The 15427-nt window shown below is 42.9% G+C and overlaps 1 protein-coding gene across 4 annotated transcripts; it reads left to right on the top strand.

The window, feature by feature from the left end:
• The first annotated feature begins 1448 nt into the window (after positions 1-1448).
• org (oogenesis-related gene) lies at positions 1449-3509 on the top strand. 4 transcript variants are annotated; one of them, XM_040040490.1, is made up of 6 exons: positions 1450-1627; positions 1738-1809; positions 1923-2097; positions 2810-3000; positions 3202-3306; positions 3368-3509. In XM_040040490.1, exons 1-6 carry the CDS (start codon positions 1559-1561, stop codon positions 3440-3442), a joined length of 687 nt encoding a protein of 228 aa, XP_039896424.1. In that variant the 5' UTR covers positions 1450-1558; the 3' UTR covers positions 3443-3509. The 4 variants fall into 4 exon arrangements, with proteins under 4 accessions (XP_039896425.1, XP_039896424.1, XP_039896422.1 ...); XM_040040488.1 differs by having other exon boundaries at positions 1451-1627; positions 1878-2097; XM_040040489.1 differs by having other exon boundaries at positions 1455-1627; positions 1878-2097; positions 3385-3509.
• Positions 3510-15427: the final 11918 nt, after the last annotated feature.

The following is a 15427-nucleotide window of genomic DNA, read 5'->3' as shown; positions in this document are numbered from 1 at the left end:
TTTATGCTTTTCCACATCCCTTTGTCATCCAGCAAATGCATCAAAGGGTGCGTAAATGTGACGAAGACAGGTAGCGGAAACAGTTTCCAATTAGGGAAACTGTCAAGTATGGAAGCTTAATGATGGGCCTCTTTTTTAAACCTCTTTGTGTGCCAAGGAGCACGCAGGGCAGATGTTGTATTCTGGTAACTACATGAAAGGTTTCGATTTTGAAAAGAAACTTGTTTAACATTTTAAGATTCGCACATTTTTTTATTTGCAGTGGCACAGGTGCTATTGCATATTTTATTAGTGACTAATAAAACAGTGAAGAGTACCCGTCGCTCCCTTATAAATTAGATTTTGTAAATTTGCAGCTTTTGCAAAAAGGATGTTTAAAAACAAACAGCTAAGCTGCAAATATGTATGAATTCTACAAAGTAAATATTTATCTGTGATATTTAAAAAGTTCTAGGAAACTGTTCTGTTGATTAATAAACTGTAAAACCCACCCAGTATATAAGTGGGGCTGATTTTAGCTGATACATCGGTATCTACAATTATAATGGCCGTTAAATGAAAATGAAAAAGTAAAAAAGGGAAACACAAACACTTGTATTTTATGATTGTTGATGTTGGAATGTTTGTCCACCAGAGGGCGCTCTGCAACGTCCCTGTCGGTAAAACAGCACACACAGGTCACCCAGCTGATCTGATCAGAGGTGGGCAGAAAGCAAGCTTCTGTGACAATAAAACATTTTCTTAGGAAGTAACTTTATATTACAAATGTTAGCCTTCTCCTTCTTTCAGCTGCTCTATTTAGGACTCACCACAGTGCTTCATCTGCCTCCATCACACCCCATCTTTGACATCCAACCTTCTGCACTGTCCCTACATTTAGAGTCCCCAATCTTACATCCACTCTTCCACCAACAGTAGCACAGTTCCCTGCAGTCTGGAGGCAGTCTTTGTTAACGGGGCCAGTATGGTTTATTCCCATCTTTCAAGAACCCGGCCTTCACCCCCTGACCGCTTTATATCGACAGAGATATATATGAATAATACATTTTAAAAAATAAATAAAATAATACATTTCAACTTTCTAACTAAACTGGGGTTGAAGTAAATTTTAGCGTTGGTCTTAGACTTAGTAACGTAAAAATAACAAGAAGTTGCCCCCCAGAAAATCAAGTTATGTAGCAGAAATTTTGAGATTACAACCCAAAACTTTGACTTACAGATCGCATGTTTAAGCGCTGATAGAAAACATATATATATTTTTCAGTTGCAGAGACACGTGTATATGTCACGGCTGCATTTTAAGTTTTCCATTACCCGTTTGTGATCCCTCCCAGCCCAAACCGTTTTGCCCGCCTTTTTTGGCCTGATGGAGGTTAATTGGCGGGATTTACTCATTGGCTCGCGCTGATTGCAGCAGGTGCATTTGTCTGCATTGATTGGCTGCAGCGTTGACATTTCAGGGTACATTTCCTGCTCTAACTCCTTCACAAGCTGTTGTTTCTCAGTTCGTCCTCTGTCTATCGCAGCCCTCCAGCTTCAGGTTTTAGCCCGCTGAAGAATGAGTCTTGAGGGCGTCAGCGAAGTTGTGGAGCAGGATCAGGTCCGGGTCCAGACTAACAATACTGAGGTAAAGGAGAGGGGGACTGCTCGCTTCTGCTAGCTGCTCGGGTCCTCTCGCACTAGCGGGAAGGCTGTTTGTTTTTGTTTTTTTCACCGGTCGTGTCTACTTACCTGCAGGACAGAGTTGTGAGGAGAGACGGGGTGCTTCGCTCCCTGCTGCGCGGCCTCTTCTGGCCCTTTGGCATCGTTGTACGTAGCTGGCAAAGTTACACCCCTCTCTCCAGCTTTAGCTAAAGTAACATTGCTCTGATTTGCAGGTGCGTGCATACCGCGGCTTTTGGTGGGTGCTGGGCTTACGGCAGACAAAGGAAAACGTCCTCGTTAACCCCACTGTTTCCAGCCCTGGGCGCCAGAGCCTCACAGGCCGCAAGCGCCTGAGCCGGGTCACCCGCCTGCTGCTGTACGTCCTGCCCCGCTGGATGCAGAGTGCCCTCGGCTATCCGGTGTCCAGCAGAATCGGACTGTCCCTGTCCCCAGGTAGGTGCATGTTGTTTATTTTGTCGAATATGAACAGGACACGGACTGATACCACTGACACACTGTTCAGACACGGCTGATACTTAAAATAAGTCAGTGGAGACGATTAGATGACAGTTTGTGACATTAGTAGAGAAAAGAATTTGAAAATGGGGCCAAATGTACTTGTACTGGCTCTACGTTTTACCTTAGACTCTTTAACTGATAATGTGAATAACTGCTGGCTTGCAACTTTTCCTACAGACTATTTCTGTTTTAGAGTTACTGAGGGACTCTGTTTAGAATAATCATGAAACAAACTGTTTGAGCAATTCAGCAGTAAAACAATGTTTATCTGAACCTCTTGTTAAAAAGCTGATTGACTAAGCAGCCTTATGTCTAATTAAAAAGTTGTCTGGCCTTCTGCAGCCGCTTACTGAACAAAACCTAAGAATTTCAGACACTCATGGCAAGTTCAGTTTACTTTCACTAGGTATTCATTCTTTGATCCTGAAGTTTATAAGTGTTGTTTGTGCTTAAGTAGTGTTTGGATGTGCCATACAGTATATGGAACTTATGATTGTACTCTTGTCCCCTCTGAGCAAGACACTCTTGTACATGATTTAATTAAAGTGTTTTTCTCCTGCTTGAAGGTTTAAATATAAATGAACTTTAAAGTTTTCTCTGAAATTGAGTGAACACTGCGTCATGAAAGGTCATGCTTTGTGAACAGAAATCAGAGTGTCTCCTGCAAAGCCCTGTGGAAAAGGCAGTAAGAGAAAACAGGATGACGTAGATGACGAGGAGGAGGACGATGACGACGAGGAGGACGACGACGACTATGTGGAGGAGCAGCAGACTTGGGTGGAGGCGCTCTCTCAGGAGCTTGCTGACGATGGACTTGAGGTTGACCCTGACTATGAGGTTGGTATTGTGGGGGGGGACAAAGAAGGAAACTTTCCTGTGTAATTTTTCTCCCCCATTAGTTTTATGCTGAGCTGTAAATTTAAAGTTGTAAAACTCACTCCAGAGACCACATGCTTGGTTTCTTTAGCCTGTGGCTTTAATTTTAGTTACAGACATGAAGTGCATCTTAAAACATGGCCGCTTCCTTTCTTTTTAAAGCCCGGCTCTGTAGAGACGGAGAGTGAAGAATACCGGTCGCACAATGACACAGAAAGTGACCTTGAGGTTTCGGAGAAGGGTGTCGTCATTGACGACGTGAACACGGTGAGCTGAGTGGCGGCACGGTTCTGTAAACTAATTATGTTGAACGGCTGGATCGGCTCAGCTTTCTTGTCTCTACAGGGAGTTGATGTGCCCACTCCTGAAGTCTCCTGCCCTGCTGTTTAGCGTGTCATATTGAGTGTCTTTGTTGCAGGTCGTTCTTGTATGTTTATATTTCATAATTCAATAAAACTTTATCCCTTTGCCTTGGCCTGCTTGTGTGTTACCACCAGATGGCAGTAGTGCTACATAAAACTAGAGTTGGGAGCATAAGGGGAACTGGACTTCAGCTTGGACAGGTTACTGTTCATGTACGGCACAACATGAACACAAACCTTGCAAGTTTGCAAATGTTCTGCACTAAATATGAAGAATATTAGTAGGGTAGGTTTTCTGCAGCTGGTAGCTTGCACTTAAAAGATGCTCACACTGGTCTTCAAATCTTTCAGCCTCATGTTGATGTCGTATCTGTAAACATCTAAGGCGCTTCAGTTGTGCAGGTGTATTTTAAAATATTTCTCCTTTAAAAGATCAGTACTCAACATTGCAAGCAATAATGGGCAAGCTGAAGGTTGAGGGCTCTGGAATCATTGTGCTAGAGTCTTTTATATAGGACTCACCACGAGTGAGGTTCTGATCAGCCTCTGAGCTGTCGGCTTAGTTTGTCTTAGTACAAAATGTGTGCAGTCTTACTGTTTGTAGATATGCATGTATTTAAAGACAAGGATTTTAGCTTAGGTTTCAAAATTCATGTCTGACATGCACATCAAAGGTGTGACACTTTCAAACCGTGACGGCAGATGAACCAGGACTATTTTTGACTTAAAGCAGGTGACTTTCAGCTGTTTGACTCGAGTTCATCCAAGCAGAAAAGTGCTGTTACCACAGCGCTCACATCTGACTGTGCTGCCGGTGAGGGGGACAGCTGCTGTCATGTGACTCTCATAAGAGGCTGACGAGTGTAATTTTCTGCTGCCCACAGAGCCGAACCTCTATCCGTGTGCACGCACGGTCCCTCTGTTTACTGCTGAGTGTGAGGTGTACTTACAGAAGCTGATGGCAGGCTGCTGTGAAGAGCCCTGCAAACCTCTTGAAAAATGACTGAACCGGTACTTGTTCAACAATCTGCTCCCACGCGGATGAGCTGCCGCTGTACCGATTTTGCATTGTCAGTAATGGGGGAGCGGATCAGCTCGCTAATGGTTTCATTTATTTTTGGGTTTTATCCAGTTTTCATTCCCTGGATGGATGCGAACGAGGCTGGAGGAAGGAGCACTCTTCAAAGTAACACTGTGTTGAACTGTTATTGTGCTGTAATTTGAAATGGGGAACTCCGCCTGTTTTCTTCATAAAGGTCACTTATTAGTCATATAAAGAATTCACTTTGGAAAACAACTGAATTCTTGCTCTTTCAGTTTCAGTGTCTGCTTTGATGAGGGAAAGTAAAAGCCTGACCTGGAAATTTTAACAGACTCGGAGTGCACCGTAGCACACTGAACCCGTGCTAGAGGTGAGGATGTCCTGGCCCTTTCTGCTCTGATTTTTGCCTCCTCAAATGTCTCTTTCTGAAGTTTTTACTGTATGTTTGGCTGTTGAAAATTCAGTTTGCGAAGCTGCCGCCTTCTTTGATCTTTTTTTGGGAGCTCATTGAGGTCTAATGATTATTAGAGAGGGCAGGTATTCTTCACTTTAAATTTATCATTTGCAAGTTAAAAAATAAACAGCAGTAAACATTTAAGTTCTTTCTCCCCTCTTGCAGTGACCTGTGCTACAGTTAAATTACTTGGAGGGAGGTGCCACATCCAGGGTAGATCAGTTAGTTATTTGCTTGTTGGTGCCAAAAAATCCAGCTGCCTTCAATTAATTCCTAAAAACACACGAGGTTGTTTTGGCAGTAAAGTTTGTGACTTCCTTTTTTCCTTCCCTCAGAGGTGTTTTTCACCCTGTGATGCTGGGGTGCAAAAGCAGCTTCGCTGAAGTTTCACATACTGATGTGAATTAAACGCTTAGTGTGTGTGTGTGTGTGTGTGTGTGTGCGTTTTCAGGAAGGGCAGCAGCAGTGAGAGCTGGCTACAGAACAGGAACTTATGGTCTCTTGGGGCTCTCATGGCTGTCTGAACGTTTGAAGGGTAGACCGCTCAGCGGAGGCAGCACTAGAGAGCATCGACCTCTATCTCTGCTGTTTGTAGCCAGCTGGAGACCTGCTTTTAAAGCACAAGCTCTGCCTTTGCCTTTCAAGTGCAAGGTAAAAATCATGAAGTCTGGAAGGGACAAAAAAAAAATGCATTCGCATATCCAAACCTGTTGTGGAACAAAGACTTTTTGCCTCATGCAGAGAATATAGTGGGGCTTTTGTTCTGTAACGGGTGGTTGCATGCAGTATGATTTGTAGAGAAGATCAGTTCAGATGCAGGGTGGCTGTGTTGCAGGCGGTAGGTGCTTTCATATTTATTTTTGTTTTTATTTTTACCGGATTTATGTGAGCAGCACAGATGGTTTGAAAACCTCTCTGAAATGCACAAACCTAGAGGCAGAGCACTGCAGAGCCGTATCTAGGACTTGACGACATTGGCTTATTGTCACCTTGAGTGAATGGCAGCAGGTGCCGGCTGCTCTCCAGGCCTCCAGCCTGACCTGCGGGCTATTATCTGCCACATTACAATGTGACGCTGTAATGTCAGCCAACAAGACTGCTCAAACCAACTCCCTTGTCTCTTACTTTTTCTCTGTAGCGTTCTTTGCTGGCCCTCCGCACCCTCCGCAGCACAGTCATGCAGCGTGATTCACTTTACCTCAAGCCTAATGACCGGCTGTCCCCGTAGATTTCAGGAGCATCCATCATCTTCAGAGCAGCAGAGCAAGAAAAGAGGCATGAAAAATGAAGCAGACAGAGCCTTTAGTTAGTCATACACTTTGATGCCCAGGACTGTGAGGGTTCTCAAAAAGTTTCAAAGTAAGAGAAAAGAGCAGATTTTGTAAAAGCGGCGTTGATCTGCTGATGGATGAGCGAAGGGCCGACTTTTGCTCCCGCCTTGGGGAGCTGTCGCTCAAAATCAAGTCAGCTTTCTGGAACAAAACAATCCAGTAAGGATAATGTGACATGGCAGCATTTTTCATTTCCTTAATGCTGTTTTATCCCCCTCACATAATTTTACATCATAATCTGGTGCCCTGAACCGTCAGAGGCCAGCTTATCCTCCAAGTCCACCGGAGTCACCGGGTAGCTTCACCACATCTTATCATCTGGATCATAGTATTTTAGGTCTCCCCGTGCCTCTCGAACAGTCCGGCTGGAGTTGAAGCCTCTGCTTCTATCTGTGTTGCGATTGTCCTTGTCTGTCTGGAGGTCGGTTACACCTCTGAGTCACACCAGCAAATTGTGTCGGGCCTTCGAAGTGTGTGATGCCAGCCCCTGCTGATGGCAGTGAGCAAATCCATTTACACATTTAGGATGCTATTCTGAGCACAGAGACCAACAAGACACGTGACCACTGGTGGATTCGTGGTATGTGTGCAGAGGGGGCTCAGTTTGACAGCTTGTAGATCTTAATTCATGATCGGGATCTGCAGTGCAGACGACTTCCTGCTCTGAGTGGTTTGACCTTTGACTCTTTTATTTAATTTGTTCGCACCAGCTGCAGGAGTCGTGGCGTTTTCGGCTCGCAAAAAGCTGGATGGAGTTGAAAAGGTCAAACATCAAATTTTATCAGGCAGTTCATACCAAACAAGATGGAAGACAGTGATTTGAGCTTTGAAAAGTTTTCAGATCCATTTTTTAAATGAATTTATCACTTGTTGCGCTCTCATGGTTTTTTGTAAAACCTCGTTTTTGTTTTGTTTTTTTTTTTTTGTTTTTTTTTTTTTTTTTTTGTTTTGTTTTGTTTTATTTATTTATTTATTTTTGTCTGGATGTGAATTTGCAAAGCCGGAGTAACGTTTTGAATATGAAGTATAACCATGAAGAGTTTATACAGCAGATTTCAATTATTCATGGACCCGGGCACGGTGTCAAACCTGCACTTCGTCAGTGAATGTATTGGATAAACTTTATTAGCAGGTAGATGCAGAATAACAACAATGCAGCATAGATACTGTAGCTCTGTTTTAGTGTTAGACTCGTTACAGACTTAGAGGATATTAGAAGTAACTCTTTTGCTTTTTTTTTTTTTTTGTGTTCTGTCTCTATCGTTGACACTGAGCAGTGCTGTAAGCTGCTCCCGAATGTTGCAAATATAAAACTTTTGGTATTTGTATTGAATATCTTTTAAAATTAATTTGATTGCCTATTTCTACCAAGTCTATTTTTCTTTAGAAAAAGGCCAGTAAGTGACGAAGAAGTATTAAACGGCGCAATGTATTTAAAATATTGTTAAAATAAACTGTATGACTGCATTTTGGGCTACTTGAGAATATAAAATTCATAGCATGTTGTGAGTGAGAGTAAGAAACTCTGTCAAAGTCAAAGCTGAATAGTATAAAATCTTCTTACCCCTAAATGTCAGCATCTCAAACCTGTGCTGACAGTAGGCACAGCTCTTGAATAAAGACGCTCTGACACTTTCCACCCACCGTTATCCTGAACGGCAGCAGAGGTCGCGGCTCCACATTCACACTGAGATTCTAACTTAGCAGGTTTTAAACCCCGCATTGGTCCCCTCAGCGCCACGAGCAGGGTTATCTTTGTGATTTTAAGAAGAGAGCAGAGCGTAAAGGTACAAACTGGAGTTTCTGGGCTGAAAAACTCTCAAAAGAAAAAAATGGCTGTGTTCCCAACGTTGATATCTTTACACCAAATTTATTTCATGTTTGTAAAATCAGGTTTTGTGAGCGTGTGCTTCTTCAGCTCTGAGGGTGAACTCCTTCTATTCACTCCTCTCTGCTGCCAGTCAACTATAACCTCGGCTTCTGGTTTCGAGACAGACGCATGGGATTTATATTCTACCAGGTTAGAAAAGGGACAGCTGCTTCCTCTGATGCTGCCAACATTGACTCCACCTGTTCACATATTTTGTACACAGATGATTTTAACAGTTACTTTCGCTTGATTTCTGAATTTGAAACATAGACTGATCACTAATGGTGAGATTACGACTCAAACAGCTGCTTAAAGCAATATCCATAAATTCATTAAATAATTATTCTGCATTAAATGTTAAGAATAGTAAGTAAAATATTATGTGGTGATACTTTTTTGCTCTGTCTGATTTCACCTCTAGTAATATGTCTTTATATGTGCTTAAAATATGTTTTGGCCATTTTTGCACAGTCTCTTTCTTATAGTTGAGTCATGACCTCTGACCTTAACAAAGCCAGGCGAGGCCTGCAGGTCATCAGATGTTGTTCTGGTTCTTCTGTGACCTCCTGGGTGAATTTTGGTTGGCCGGTCACTCCTGGGAAGGTTCAGCACTGTTCCCAGTTTCTCCATGTGCGGATATCGAATCTCACTGTGGTTCACTGGAGTCCCAGAGCCTCAGGAATGTCTCTGTAAATTTTTCCAAACTGATGGATGTCAGTGACTTTGTTTCTCAGCTGTTTCTTTAAACCTTTTAGCCTGCTTCACTTTGTGAGACAGCTTCTATTTAAGTGATTCAGCAGGTCTGACAGTGATCAGGCCAGTTTATTAGTGATTTAACAAGGCTTAAAGGTCCCAAGGGTCCCTAAGACTTTTTGGAAAATCTTCTGTGGACTGACGAGACAGAAGCTGAACTTTCTGGAAGGTTTGAGTCCTGTTACATCTGCATCAGACTAACAGCGTTTCATAAAGAGAACATCCCAGCAGCAGCAGACAGGGTGGTGGTAGTGTGATGGTCTGGGCTGCTCTGCTGCTTCAGGACGACTCGCTGTAACTGAGGGAACCATGAATTCTGCTCCATATCAGAAAACCCTGAAGGAGGATGTCCGGCCATTACTTCATGTCCTGAAGCTCAAGCATGCTTGGATGATTCAAAAGAAACTTCATCAGTGTGGCTGAATTAAAGCAATTCTGCAAAGAAAAGTGCTGCAATTCCTCCACAGTGAGGTGAAAGAAGGTATCACAAACACTTGATTGCAGTTCTGGCAGCTGTTATCATGTTTAGTTACCTTTTCACACAGTTTAGGTTTGAATTTATTTTAAAAATTAAATTGTTTAAAAAAAAAAAAAAACAAAAAAAAAATCAGCATTTTGTATTTACTCGAATTATGTTCCTGTAATATTAAAGCCTATTCAACTTGAAACATGAAAGTGTGACAAATGTAGAAAAGATAAGAAATCAGAAGGGGAAAAGCGGTTTTCCTTTCACACACATACCCCATCGTACCTGCTGCATGAATAATGAAACCAGACACCTGACGACTCGTTTAAAGAGCATTAAATTCTGCAGGAGGGGAGGGTTACCCCTTTCCCCCATTAGAATGTTGTTTTGTGTCATTGTGTGTCATTTTTTTCTTTTGAACTTTACTTTGTTTCACATTTACTCACTAATACGTTTCGTTTTCACTCGCTTGTTACTTTAATGGCAACCTGCCACTTGATTAGGAGCAACCACCAAACCTACAATAGTCGCAGAATGAGTTGAAATATGCCCTTTTTGCAACATTGCATCGTCACCGTGACCTTTTCACAGGGGAGAATTTAAAGAACATCTTGTGCCCATCTCTCGGATATCAACAACTCCTGGAATAAGAACAGAGCAGCGGAACAAGAAGGACAGTCTAGGATGGACATGTGGGTCTTGGTGGCCCGTGGGGTTGATTCTCGTTGTTGTTATATATACATATACCCTCTTTTTTTTTTTTTTTTTTTTTTTAAAACACTATAGTAATCTATCTAATGAGAGTGAGATGATAGAAAATGACAGTGTGATAATTACCACCTGAACCTCCACCTCCGTTTTGCACCATTGTTGAGATGTTCTGTAATTTTGTTGTTTTCATTCACTCTCACAGCTCTCACAGCTCATTTTCAGAAGGTGATACGTCTGTGCTGTGCTCACAGCTCGTATCTACTGTTCCCAAGTGGCCATAAATAACAAAAAAACAAGCATCATGTTCTCTGTGTTTGAGTAAATATGCTTACTTGCACTACACCATTGCAGTGGGGAGATCTGGCGTCGGCAGGTGAGGTGAATGACAACAGCAAGTTAAAGATATCAAGTAACATGAGACACAATTGTTTTACATCCCAGCATACAGAACATAATCTGGCCTTTCAATGCTTCTAAAACAAACGGCTTAATTTAAGAGATACTGCGACACCCTGGGGAGGGACGCACACATACACACCTTAATCCCAGGTGTGGAAACCATTTAAAGCCCTGCTGTCTGATCTGTATGCTTAGTTCTGCTTGACACTGCCATTCTTTTTTAGATGGAAAGGAAAACCAACTGTTTCTTTGATTTGATGTTTTGATTGTGATATTCGTTTCCCGTTTTTGAATGCCAGACTTCTACATGCTCTAGCCTTCATCAGCAGAGTGCTTTCAGGCTGTAAACAGCTTGAGATTCTCCAAAATGCCCCACTTTCCTATTCCCACAGAATACAATCTGTGGCAGCAAAGGGACTAATACGCTCCAATTACCAGCTGTCCAATTAACCCACATTTCCGTGCTTTTTCTTGTTCTTCGGGTGAAAACAGTTTGTGTTGACTCCGTATTGATGATGCTGGTCGCAGAAGTAGGACAGATAAATAAAAGGACGGTTAAAGCTTTTGCTGCCGGAAGCTGAACATCCACCGCAGATGATTTTTGCTGGATCTTAGGAAAAATACTATTCATTATGCAGTTAGATAACCCGATGTATCATGGAGAAATTACACGTCGCTTCTCCTAGATGTGGAGGCAGTTCTGGGATGATGTTCTCTGCGGTTTACTCTCTGCTGTCGTTTTGTTTGTCATTATGTTTTCCCCCGCAGCTCAGCGTAGTCCTGTGCTTTTGAGAATGTGCCAGGCACAGCTGAGTGACAGCGCTGATAACATGCAGAGTGAATGTTAAGCTTCCTCTTAGTCACAGTGAGACCTTTCTCTCCCGCTCTCTCACACACAGAGCAAGCCAAATCCTAAACATCCTTGATGTGGCCAGTGGCACAAATAAGATTTGTCGTCTTTTCACACAGAATTGCACTCCTTGTTCACTGTATGCATTTATTTCCACCCACACGCGGACACGCATGTTTCATGGCTGCTGCATGACTAACTGTAGCATGCTGGAGAACTTCCATCAGGAGTTCAGCTAATTACAAATGGCCTTTCAATATCGGAGATATTGGAGATTTTCGTGATCGTAAAGCCTAGCCTTGTTTTAGATCCAAAACATAGATCTGTAGGTGTGTGTGTGTGTGTGTGTGTGTGTGTGTGTGTGTGTGTGTGTGTGTGTGTGTGTGTGTGTGTGTGTGTGTGTGTGTGTGTGAGAGAGAGATCTAAGTGCTATATGAATGTATCCTTTCACTCCGAGACCTCCCGAGGCTGTTGTTGGTGTTGATGATATCTGCGACTGGAGAAGCAACAGGAAATTAAACCAAGAGGCAAGACCTTTGATTCTCAACATCGAGGTTGAAACAACTCAAAGAGCCGAAGGCTACAATCTCTACGTATTCCACTGCATTGTGTATATATATATATTTTCTCTGGAGACTCCAGCGTTTAATGGCCTTTCATTTCTCCTCACCTTGGCTGTCTCGCCACAGTTTTTTTTCTTGACACTACGCCTCCCATCCTTCAGATGGTTTGTCAGCTGTTTGATTGATCTGACTGCGATGGGCCATTAGGACCAACAGCCCATTTGGTGTCTCCAGGAACAAACTGACAGCCACTGCCTCTCTGTTTATTATTCGAATTTCAAGATTTTGTGGTAAAAACGACAGAAGTGAGCATGTCACACAGAAAAAGACTAAAGCCTACAGAGTGAGCTGATACTTGTTAGGGCTGAGGGTGAGCTTTTAAAATCCTGCCCTTAGAGAGAGAAAGAAAGAAGGGAGAGAGAGACGAAGCGATGGAGTCAGAGTAGCTTTGCAGCATTAGGAGCAGACAGAGAACCTGGCAACTGTAGATGTGCTACTTTGCTACAGTCTGCTTACATAACACAAAAAGCATGAAGTGAGTAGCCAGAGGCACACAAGCACAACTGATGAACTGCCGGGCAGGGAGCGCTCCTCTGAAACCTGGAGGCACCAAAGCACAGGCCATTTGACAGGTCTAAAAATAAGGTGAGAACAATGTGGTGACACAGAGTGAACGGGAACAATGGAAAAACCTTTTTTATCTTTTCGCCCACCTCTCTGAAATATATTAAGACACTGAAAGTACACCAAACCACTCTAGTTTGTCACAGCATCCTGTTCCATTGGGTTTTAAGTGACTGCATAACTTTTGATTATGCCACCCCCCAAATCCTCCTTTGGTGAACTTGCTATCGCTCCCACTCACTTTCTGACTTTCAAAGCGATTTTTATCTAAGCTGTGTGCATCGCAGCGCTCGGCTTAACTCAACCGGCCACCCATCCTAATCGGCTCTCTGGCCTGAGCGCTAACAAGCAGCGGTCAGCAAGAAATATCAGCCTGTCATGGATATTTTCCTCCTGCATTTGACCACTGGTGCCATAATGTGCCTATAAAATGCAAATATGAAAGAAGTATTTATCCTGTTGTTCCAGACGTGCCGCTTGGAGCTAAATATACATAATCAGCCGGAGCAGTGCAATGTGAAAGTCACGAGCGGGGCAACAGAGGCTGAAGGGAGAACGTGATATCTCTGCCTTCTTAAAGTAATTTTAAGAATCCAATTTGTGAAATCTACACTTACTGATAAGATTTTTTTTCTACTCTGCCAAAGCCGAAGCATTGAAAACGTCTCCTTTTGTGCACATCTAATTGGTTTTTATTGTATCTACCCTGGTTCGTTTGCTCGTATGATCTGTAGCGATTTGGATTCTTCTTGTCTAAGCTGTTAAAGCTGGCTGGAAACCACAGTAAAAGAGAAGCATAACCCCAGAGCTTTCTAATCCACCCACAATCCTCTGCTCTGCTTCAATCTACATACGATGTGGGAGGCTATTGTGTGAACTTGCTGATCTAATGCCACATTAAATATGGGAAGCGTATGCACGCACCTCACACACATTATCATTCGATAAAAGTACCTGAACCGTATTCTAGGCCTAAAGCGATGAGCACAGATAGAGATGTGTCACTTCTTTTCGCTGCCTGCAGTTCATCTGCATTTAAAGATTTCTCGACGAACAGGAAATCAGAAGCTTTTGTTGTTGCATACGTGAGGCCAGAAGATGAGGATACTCTGGGGATGTTGATGTGCTATAATTTGGTTTGGGGATAATATTTGCTTGCTTATATTTGCATGCTTATCTCAATAAGCATAAATAAATGCCATGGAAAGCTCAGAAGAGCCTTTATAAGCAACCGCTGCCTCCAGATATTTACAAGCAGTGTTGATGTCCAATTTTCAGTGTGCAATTTTTATGTCACACTTGACCTCACGCATTTAAATATGAGTCAGAGAAATGCTGAGAGGGCAGACCTGTGCTTTGTCCTTTGACCTGTTTATCCCCCTGTGCTAAGCATATGGATGATTTCTAACTTACTGCTCAGCATCACTTTGACCGACCTCCCATAATCCCTGCTGACGCATTCTGCAGGATGCTGCATGCTTTTTTTTTTTTTTTTTTTAAATCCAAGTTATTTTTGTGTTGGCAAAGAAGTTGCAAAGAATGACATCACATCTGCAGCTGATTTTCTGAAAGAGAAGCACAAGCTTAAAACGATGCACGATTCTCTTCATAATAATCCACATTTAGCTCACGAGTTTTCACCATGATTCACTTGCAGTGTTATATACTGAATCTATATATTTTTGTCGGCTTATCCTTCTGCCTGCTGGAGTTAAGCAGTTTAAAGTCTCTCACTCTTTGGGTGTTTTCTTTTTCCTTCTTTTTCTTAGTAAAGGTGGAAATGAGCCACAGCAGAGCGAGGCTCAGTAATCCTGCCCTCTATGCCTTCCAGCCACATACTCCTTATTTACTCCTGACAGCTTCAAATTGAAACCGTGATCACATTTTCCACACCGCTCCTCAGCAACGCTCACTTTTAGAGCCGACTTTCCACAAGGGAAGAGAGTTTTTTTGTTCTCTTCTTCTCTTGCTACCTTCGCCTCCTGATATCTCTCTTTTCGTCTGGCTTGCTCGCTGCCTGCGGGGCTCATCAATAGCTGACCCTGACATTGTTTTATTTTCTACGAGTCCACTTCTCTCTTGGCGGACTGGACAGTCCATTTGTTAAGACTGAAGACAAAACAAACACAGTGGACTTGAGATTGGATTAGGAGAGAGGAGGTGGATTAATCACGGCCGGCGTGTTTCTCTGTGTGACGGCTACAGACAGTTTTGTCATTACCTTCAGATAAGACCGGAGCAAAGGCTTCTCCCTGCTGAATAAATAAAGCTATTTGTCTGAGCTCTCTTTGAAAAAAAAAAAGCTCGTCTGCACACTTCAGATAATGGAGAGTAGATTTAACCAATATAATCTTCCGGGAAGAAGCAAATTCAACGATTTATGCAAGTTACTGTAGACGTATTTGGCAAAAATCCACACTCACATACTCTCAGTGCAACCTTTTAAATTTAATTTCAGTGGCACGGCTGCAGAACTTAACTCTGCCAAAGCAGGTACTGTAAGGCACCAGTGCTGACAGTGAGAGTGGATAATACATTAAATCTATAGACTGGAACAGATGGCTCTGTCTGAACACGTGGAGTAACACACACACACGCTCACACACTTAAATGGCACACTAGCATCTCAATCCAAAAAGGAGCTAAAAAGTAATCAATACCTCCCTGGCCTTTGTGTACTCACTGTTAAATTCACAACAGATTGCCTCTAAACACACACACCTAAATGTCAGCTGCGTCCTTGCTCTTACAGGGATAACAGAAAACCCACCCATAGCCCGGAGCTAGGAAGCGTATACACAGGGTGCTCGTGACAGTCCGGCACTTTGTATGAGTCCTGGCTTTGTGCCCGGACTCGGTGTGCCGTGATGTTGTGGGCAGCAGATTGAGAGCTTGGCTGGACTTTACATTGCTCATTAGCTGCCCCAGTGGCACACAGGCCACAGAGCGAGGACAAGGATGAG

The sequence above is a fragment of the Simochromis diagramma genome, unplaced genomic scaffold (assembly GCF_900408965.1).
Source record: "Simochromis diagramma unplaced genomic scaffold, fSimDia1.1 OVJJ01000026.1, whole genome shotgun sequence".
In the NCBI taxonomy this organism is placed as follows: domain Eukaryota; kingdom Metazoa; phylum Chordata; class Actinopteri; order Cichliformes; family Cichlidae; genus Simochromis; species Simochromis diagramma.
This window is presented reverse-complemented; position numbering and strand designations above follow the sequence as displayed.

Bases quoted from the DNA above. Each gene is read 5' to 3' on its own strand.
- org (XM_040040488.1), top strand. From the start codon at position 1,559: ATGAGTCTTGAGGGCGTCAGCGAAGTTGTGGAGCAGGATCAGGTCCGG. The intron at 1,810-1,877 runs GTACGTAGCTGG...TCTGATTTGCAG, and splicing joins TCTGGCCCTTTGGCATCGTT to GTGCGTGCATACCGCGGCTT. The intron at 2,098-2,809 runs GTAGGTGCATGT...CTTTGTGAACAG, and splicing joins CGGACTGTCCCTGTCCCCAG to AAATCAGAGTGTCTCCTGCA.